A 9,310-nucleotide genomic window follows, 5' to 3' on the forward strand; every position below is an offset into this window, starting at 1 on the left:
CATCATGATGCAATATTATATTGCATCTTTGGACAACTCTATGAGTTTTGCGGACCACCTCAATACAATTTTTGTTTTGTTTCAATTAAGGAGCCTGACATTCATATACAACCATATTATATGCCCATTTAACATAAGCTGTTGGCTCAGAAAAAGAAACCAAAATAAGATTTTAACAACTTTATTTGTGGGCTCTGCAGGTAGAATATGTGCTTGTACGGATATAGGTGCCACAGATGTGCCATGGAAATTAAAAAATAAAGGCATATTATTAATGACTAACTTCACACCTCCCTGAAAGATTTTGTCTTTGCTGACATCCAGTGGTTTAATGTTCCGCCTTGCTGCAGTGACATCATAACCAGAAAGCCAGAGAGGGCAGCAAAACACAGCTTTTTAAACTTTGTGTCAAGTTTTTATTGAAGGTGGCTGTGGAATATTACCTTTCTTTTATGCACTGAGAGAACATGCATTACTACTACCACCCACACACACACACACACACACACACACACACACACACACACACACACACACACACAAAAACACATTGGTGGTACCCTCATTTTTGCATCATGTTATTATGTATGACAAGTCTTCATTTTGTACACACTGTAAAGGACCAGGGTATGAATACAACTGGAAGGGCAGGTAAAGGTGGGGAAAAAATAAGGATTTTATTCACCCAATAATAAACAAGGTGACAAATAAATCACCATAATTGTGTTAAGAGACATTTCTGATCCATCTTCCACTGCAGGATATATACGCCCGTAAACTAGAGGCACTAGCTAAGGAACGGCAGTGCGGAAGATGGTTACAACAGGCGCCAGTGCACTGAAGTAACTAGTTAATAATTTACTACCGACCTACCGCTTTCCATGCTAGCTCGTTAAAGCAGGTTAGTAAAGCCTAGTTTATGGTTCTCCGTCAGGTCGACGCAGACCCCTACGCCGTAGCCTGACGCGCACCTCCAAAAAATCCTAACTACGCGTCGCGTTGACGCGGACCGCAAGCGCTGTGATTGGTCCGCTCAGAACGTAATTTCCGGCAGTTGCTTTTTCCCAGCCTCGATCGGTTTGGTGGTCGTACAGACCACCTCCGCAAACGTCTTCTCTGTTGCCTGCGCTTCAACATTTGCAATATAAGCATTCGCTCTTCAATATTGATGAGCTCCAACGTTAATGCAGCCGCTCCAACTTGGTCGCCATTGTTTACTGTGACCGGAATTCGGCTATAACCCCTGTAACCACACAGACACACCCCGCTGGCGGTTAATTGCAGAGCAACGCGGTCCCTCGACGCAGAACTTCGAATGCTCAACGACGGCGTCAGACGGAGAACCATATACTAGGCTTTAGATATTAGGTAACATAAACATCGAACCAAAAGTTCGGAGAGTTGTGTTTGGTAGATTATTTCTCGAACAGTGCTTCTTGGTAAATACTTTTATACTGTTGGAAAGCCTGTTCATTTCCCTTTCAAACGGTGCCCCATTTGTGAGGAACATGTATTTGTGAGATGAGAAGCACAGCTGAGTATGTGGGTTGTGGCCATTGAAAAATTTGACAAATCTTTTCTGCCAATGCCAAACAGCTGATTCTGCTGTTGCTATTGACTCTTGTTTGCTGGATTGGATGATTTGAAGTCTATCAGTAACAAAGAAGAAATAAGAGACAATTTTACAATGTATTCTTTAACAAACAGTCAGGAGCATCAGTAGTGTGTGGAAGAACCATCCACAGCCATAACAGCCTGGCACCTCCTCCTCATGCTGGTCTCCAGCCTGGTGAACACTGCTATGGGATGGTCTTCCACTCCTCAAGCAGGATCTGTCTCAAGTCAGCCAACGTGGTTGTGTTGGTCACTTGGACAGCATGCCCTAGCTCAGTGTTTTTCAACCTTTTTTGAGCCCCGGCACATTTTCTCCAATAAAAAAAATCACGCGGCACACCAACATGTCATGTTGGAGGATGAAGTTCGGTCCCAGACTGTGGAGCAACGGGATTGCTGCTGGTTGCAGAAATCTCATCTTGTATCTCCCTGCATTGAGATTGCCTCCAATGAAGCAACTTTGCGGTACCGGAAGCTCAAAACAAGAGTCAATAGCAACCGCAGAATGAGCTGTTCGGCATTGGCAGAGAAGATTTGGCAAAAATTTCATGGACGCAACCCATATACTCAGCTGTGCTGCTCATCCCACAAATGCATGCTCCTCACAAATGGGGCACCATTTAAAAGGGAAATGAACATGCTTTCCAACAGTATACAATTTATTGCCAAGAAGCATTGTTACAATAGTGAAATTATCTACCAAACACAAATTTCCGAACTTTTGTTCAATATTTAGTTGGTCAAATTAATTGGTTCATTATAATTCATTAAAACGTTGAATGTTACATGTTTACCATACTGTATATTGCACAATTCATTCTGTAACCTGACGCATTGCTACAGATGCTGGAAGATTGTTTCTAGCTAACGTTTAACAACACACATAGGTTAATTAACTAATAATTAAAACAATATTTAGCTGGAAAGTAACAAGTTAAAGCTTAGTCTAACACCATTAAATCAGATGATACGATAATTTTTATCAATATTTTAAGTAGTATTTTATTGAAATATTAGCTAAAAACTGTACGGGTTAGGACACAATTCCGTTACTTACCAGAGAAGAGCTGATAGGTTGGATCAATGCGCTCGATGCCTCTCAGAAGTGTGTCCGCTTGTAAATGGTTCATAGAAATCCGTTTGGGTTCAACTCACTTTCAGTTAACTAAGCTGACCTTGACAACTAGCGTTAGTTAATGCCTGAAAAGCTCAAATGTTGTTTTGAAAGACAATAGCATCAGTTTCAGAGCTCATATTCTAAATATTAGGCTCGTTCGAGATGAGCCAGTTCTGCGCAGAATCGTTCGTTGGCGATCGGCGCGCAATGCATGCCGGTTAGATTTGTGTCCCGACTTGCTCTGATGTCATGCACATGTGGTCAACGATAATCCCACGAGAGCAAGCAGGCCGTCGATTTCAGAGCCAGGCGCCGCAGTAGCTCTCCCCCGACTGCCTGGCCCCAGTGCATGATGGGAAACGCCTGGCTCCACATCAGAGAGCTGATTGGCTCTTAGATTTGACCGCAAACACCACCTGTTGTAGAAAATCCTTATTTTATGTGTAGTTGTAATACTTAACGCTCGATTGTTGACTATTAGTCTCATGTTTAATTTAAAAACATATCTTGCGTGGTTGATAATACAAAATCATATTCATACAACACATCAAAACCAGTAGTAATGTATTTCACAGGCACACATAAAAAGAACAAAGAATGCAGCTACCCGCACATTTCTATATAAATATATTTTTATAAACACATGAATAAATCCAAACGTGATCTGTAAACTACAAGTAGCCTAAAAGCCTAAATATCGGAACTAACAGGAAGTCATTTTTTCTGTGACTTCCTGTGTATACTTTGAAGTCAGCTGAAAACTGTCTGACTTGACCGCAGTTTTCAGTGAACGCCTCCTGCTGTGGCCGCCACAGTTGACAATTGTGACGGCCAATGAAATTGCAGCATTTATTAAAGCTGCCCAACGGACTGTCTGGACAGTTAAGAATTGGGGGGGTAGAAGTTCAGTCGGAAGACCATACTCTTGCAAGCTCATCATTTATTTATCATACATCTGCCAATCACTTCTCACAGACGCTCACTCATTGTTTACTTACTGTCATTGTTTCGGGCTGTCAATCACGACACCAGCTGTGTAGATCAGCTGGTCTCCTCCATCCAATAAGCACAACTAAACAATTACATCGTTAGCCTATCATCTTGCTACTGTCTCTTAAATATGACCGTCTCTCTACCTTCAGTTCATTCATGTTGCTGTTACACCCCTCCACCTCCCCATCTCAGCCCAGTCTTCACAGATTAAATTAATTAAAACTTAAATCATATGCCACATTGAGCATTAGAATAGAATACTTTAATGTCATTGTCAAAAACAACGAAAAACAGTTTAGCAGCTCTTACAGTAAAGACAAACATTAAAAACAACCATAGAAACATTCACAACACAAGTAGACAGATAAATAAGTGGATCATCATAAAGTGCACGTGCCATTGAATATTGTTCAGTAGTCAGTGCTAGTGTTCTCAGGTTTTGGGGGGGGGTTCTATACATTTGACAGCCTGTGGATAAAGTCTGTTTGTGCGTGTTTTAATTGTCCTGTATCTCCTTCCAGATGGAAGGGGAGCAAACAGTGCATGTCCAGGGATACAGCTGGCTTTTTTACAGAGCCGGCCAGCGTATAGGTCACTGAGGGGGGGGTAATGTGGTCCCAATCACTCTTTCTGCCATCCTCACCACTCGCTGCAGATCCCTCCTGTCCTGGTCGCCCGGTAGAAGTTTATCAGCAGGTGTTGAAGAAGGTGGGCCTGCTTCAGCTTCCTGAGGAAGTAGAGCAGGGCTCAGATTTTGCCATGATAAAATAAATATAATTGAGTCAATGGAACAAACTGGAATTATATGAGCAGTACAGAGTTATTACTTTAAGCATTGTTTAGCTAGAGAAACTGTATATGAGTCCAAAGGCTTTGAGAGGATAGAGTTACATGGCCAGACTTCTTTAACAGTTCCAACCTGAGCCTTGCCAAAGGAGCCCTTCCCTCTGTGGCCCCACCCTGAAACGAGATGACATGGAGGGAGATCTCTGCAGCAGTATAGAGCCAACATGGCCATTTGAAACCAGGTGTCCAGAAGGCCGTTAATCCTGTTGATGTTCTCGCAGTGTTGTGGATTTATACCTGACAACAACCTGAAAGCAGGTAAGTCTCTATGTCCCATCTTTTTTTTGGTAAAAGTTACCACAATTATATTGTTCATGTGTTATTTGAGAAATCAATAAAACCTCAGAACTTGAGTTCCTTATGTGTGTGTGAGTGTCGTCCCACTTAATCCTGTTGTTGTAGAGTGACAGTTAATAAAGAATGCTGGTCCTCTTCTGCTGTGTATCTGGTTTCACTGCAGCATGGACTGGGTTTATGTTTTCTTCAAGGTGCCAGTCTACTCATCAGCCAACAGATACATTCACCTCCTGCAAGAGTTTGTTTGAAAAAATGAAGTGGACGTTTTTCCCAGTCGGGAGGTATCTTGTCTCATCTTTCAATTTGCTTTTATTATCTGGTGATGGAATTATTTCCAATTAATTAAACAAATATTGAATACTGGTACATATCAGCTCAACGATTGAGGAAAACATATTTAAAGGTTTCTCTTGCAAAGCGACCAGGAGACATTGTTTATGGACGTTTTTCCTAATTTTAGTTTTTAAAATTTGATGCCATTGGGGATACTTTTTAGTACCCTGTTTTTTTCTCTCGCAAAGTTGGATAAGGAGATAATACAAATTGTAGAACAGCCCTCCCACAAAACATGGAAAGCACATTAAAGTGCACGTTTTAAGGTAAACATATTTCAGTAACATCAAAGACCAGAATTTTCAACACCACTTTCAGCATGTTCTCCAGCAACTTTAGTCTTTCTCCCGCTTACAGCTGAACAATATCTCGACACGCTCAGTACAACGTGTCCTCTTTTTTTATTTTTGCTTTTGCATTGTTTCAGTGGCCTCAAAGAAAGGAGTGCCACAGTCCTCTGCTGTCTTTTGTTGCTCGTCGTCAGCTTGACTTCTTTATATTTGAAGTGAGTAAAAAAAGTCATTGTATTCATTCATCAGTATTGCTCTTACATACCTATATGAGCACATATTCCAGTCTATTTAATACATTTTCAAGAGTCACTTCCAAATGATTTCATTCCAGTCTGATGATGTTTTTTTTTTTATATTAGAATTTTAGTGTACCTCGTCCCTGCAGACTACCTGCCGGTGGCCAGTGAAGGATTGCTGAGACAGATCGTTTTAGATGACACGCTTCACTTTGGGTAAAAGATTCCTTTAGTAACAGTATAAAGGAAGGTAACAGATATGAGAAGGAAGAATGAGTTTTGTGACACTGAAACCAGGCAGATTGCACAAAAACCCGGAGGTCGAACATCTCCTGGCTCCATTTCCAAAGCACAGGAGTAGGTACTGTATATTCTGAAGTCTCTGTTTTCTATTTCATGGACATCCCTGTGAGCTAGATGAGGAAACACAACGCAGAAGAGATACTAGACATACAGGTGTCTGTCACTTAGGTTGCTTGGAAAAGTATGTATGGGTGAAGCACAAATATATGAATTTAATAGTACATCATTTAATTTCAATGTGTTTTAATAAGAAATGAACTGGTCAAAGTTCTGCAATGACAGTGACATGAACAGATGATTCCTCTGACTCAAAAAACTCAAAATGAGTCGTAAAAAGAGTTCAAACAGGGTAACAATAAATGGCTCTGCCAACCAAGCCTTGATACGAGTATGCTTCGTCTCATTTACAAGCAGGGAACATCTCGTACAAATGGATGTGTCCTTTATTTACAAAGCAAATGAGCCAGTGGCTATAAACAATGATACTGCTATATGTGTTGCGCTCCACGGAGAGCAGGACCCACAAGCAGACACAGGCGAGGTAGATGCTTTCAGGACAAGGTTTACTAGGCAAACAAACATCAAGAGACAAACTCGCCCAGGACAGGGTGTTGACACAGACTAAATACACAGGGGAACCAGACACAGGTGGAAACAATGAGGGCGGGGCTTGCAATCACACAGGAGGGCGGCACACGAGGAGGGAGGAGTCTGGAACGAGAGACAAGGAGACTGACAGACACACAACAGAAACAGACAGAACTACCCAGGAGATCTGGACATGACAATATGTGGCGTTTGCATTAGTATCCTCTTTGCAGGTGTCAGAGTTCTCTGTAAGAATGTAATGTGAATTGAAGCTTATATTCATGCATTTTCAGTTGTTAATATAGTACTACAAGAGAACCAGTCTGTCAGCTGGCTGTACCAAGAACAATCTCCTCCAGAAGAACCCTTTTTTTGAGAAACACTTCAAGGGTTCCAACCCTTTTCATCCAAAAACTCTTCTTGGAAGAAAAAGTTCTTCATGGATGTTTTAAAACATAGGCCCTCCCAGCCCACAACAGCAATTGGTTAGGTAGAACCATCAGGAACCACAAAGGGCTATCCTCTGAGGGACAAGCCAAAGAACCCTGTACGGTTGGCGTGAGCCCTTTTTATTTCGAGGAGTGTAGCTAATATTAGCATATTTTATGTTGTGTCTGTTTGCTTTGTGACAAGCAGCAGTTAAAACATCTCCTCCCCATATGGCTGTTTAACTTATACCCTTGCTTCCATTTTCCATCTCAGGGCACGACCAGAGGTTCAAACACGCACATCTTGGGAAGCTCCGATCATCTGGGAAGGGATGTTTGACCCCGACCTTTACGACCAAAAGCACATCCAAAACCAGTCCTCTGTGGCCCTCACCGTGTTTGCTGTGGGAAGGTTTGTTTTCTCCTGTGATTGGGAAAATACCAGCAAACTATAGCGCACTTCTATGTGAAAACCACCATGGAAATGTAACGCACACGACAGCAAACCTGCAGAAATAGAGGGATGGAGGACAACAAAGCTTGAGTTCACGCTCAAAGTAATGACCGCAATGTTGAACCAAAAGATCAGCAAACGTGAGCACATAATATAGTTGTCTCAAATATTGCAACATATCCTCATATATATCAGTGTTTCCCCTAGGTTCACAGCTTCGGGGGCGGGCGGCGGCGACGACACAAACACTTAAAGCAGTGGTTCCCAAACTTTTTCTGTAAAAAAATTCATTTTATGACTCCATCTGTGCTTTTATAAATAACAGAATAAAAAAAATTGCAGTCACTTTCAAGTAAATCAGATTGCTCCATCAGACTTTTTTTTTTTTATAATTGCAATCACTTAGAACTTTATTTTCATTGTTCTATCTGTGCAAACAATTACTAATATTTAGTTAATACTAAATAGCTCATTGTGGAAAACAATAAGCTATTTATTTTTTACAGTGAGCTGCTTTCTTTTGCTCTTCTTTTCTTTTGCTTTCTGCTTTCTTTTTTAAACATCTTTTAAAACGATTGTAGATTTGATACAATTCATGCTCAACATTGAGCCGAGATTTTTTTTTTCTGTTTTGAGAGACGCAGCAGCAGAAAGGACGTCACGGAGACGTCTGGCAAAACGGCAAAAAACTTCGCCGTGCGCGATACAGAGAGGAGAAGTGTTAACGTGACCATTTAGAGACATAAATCACAAGCTGTTGTGTAGATAAGAGCAATAAAATACGGCTGTTTAGTTTGTTTAGCAACAGAACAAGGTGCAGAGCTGTTCTGCAGACATCTGGCGCAGGGGGGTGCCCTGCCCCCCTATTATAACGGTAGGGGAAACACACACATATACATATGGATATATATATATATATATATATATATATATATATATATATATATATATATATATATATATATATATTTCCATAACATCCAAATGACAAAATTATACCCAAGAATTACGGCGCAAGTACGACTGGTGGATGAACACAGCCTGAATAATAAGTGTATTCTGGTAATTTCTTGTTGGGTTTTTCTCATCTTCATAATAGTTTTTCTCTCCTTCTCTACCTCAGGTACCTGGATGCCTACCTCAAGACTTTCCTGACCTCTGCCGAACAACATTTTATGTCGGGATTACAAGTGACATATTACGTGTTCACGGATCTACCAGATGCCGTGCCGATCATCAAGCTTGCTCCTCGTCGAAGCCTGAAGGTTATCCAGGTGGAGAGGCACTCCAGGTGGCAGGACATCTCTATGATGCGCATGAAAGTGATATCGGAGGTCATCGAAACAGAGATTCGTCACCACTGCAATTATGTCTTCTGCTTTGACGTGGATCAGGAGTTTACGGGAAGATTTGGCTCCGAGGCTTTGGGGGATTCTGTGGCTCAACTCCACGCATGGTTTTACAAACGTCCACAGACGAGTTTCACCTATGACAGAAACCCCAAATCCAAAGCATTCATGGAAAGCGGAGATTACTACTACCACGCTGCCATTTTTGGAGGCATGTGGGAAAATGTGAAGGATTTGGCAGATTATTGCCTTCTGAAAATCATGGAGGACAAATTAAACGACGTGGAGGCTCTTTGGCACGACGAGAGTCATCTGAACAAGTACTTCTGGCTTCACAAGCCAAGCAGGCTGCTCTCGCCCGAGTACTGCTGGGACCCGGTTCTCCAGGACAAAAGTGACATAAACGCCACTCGCCTAATATGGGCTCAAAAACATTATGACACACTTCGTACTGGGTAG

At 41.6% G+C, this 9,310-nt stretch overlaps 1 protein-coding gene across 1 annotated transcript; it reads left to right on the forward strand.

The window, feature by feature from the left end:
* Window positions 1-4,779: 4,779 nt before the first annotated feature.
* Window positions 4,780-9,310, forward strand: LOC306735341 (N-acetyllactosaminide alpha-1,3-galactosyltransferase-like; the record flags this gene model as incomplete). Its single annotated transcript, XM_079216801.1, has 4 exons — window positions 4,780-4,828; window positions 5,879-5,945; window positions 7,323-7,460; window positions 8,626-9,310. The coding sequence occupies 4 exons, from the start codon at window positions 4,780-4,782 to the stop codon at window positions 9,308-9,310; spliced, it is 939 nt and encodes a 312-aa protein (XP_079072927.1).

Source organism: Taurulus bubalis, assembly GCF_910589615.1.
Source record: "Taurulus bubalis genome assembly, chromosome: 4".
In the NCBI taxonomy this organism is placed as follows: Eukaryota; Metazoa; Chordata; class Actinopteri; order Perciformes; family Cottidae; genus Taurulus; species Taurulus bubalis.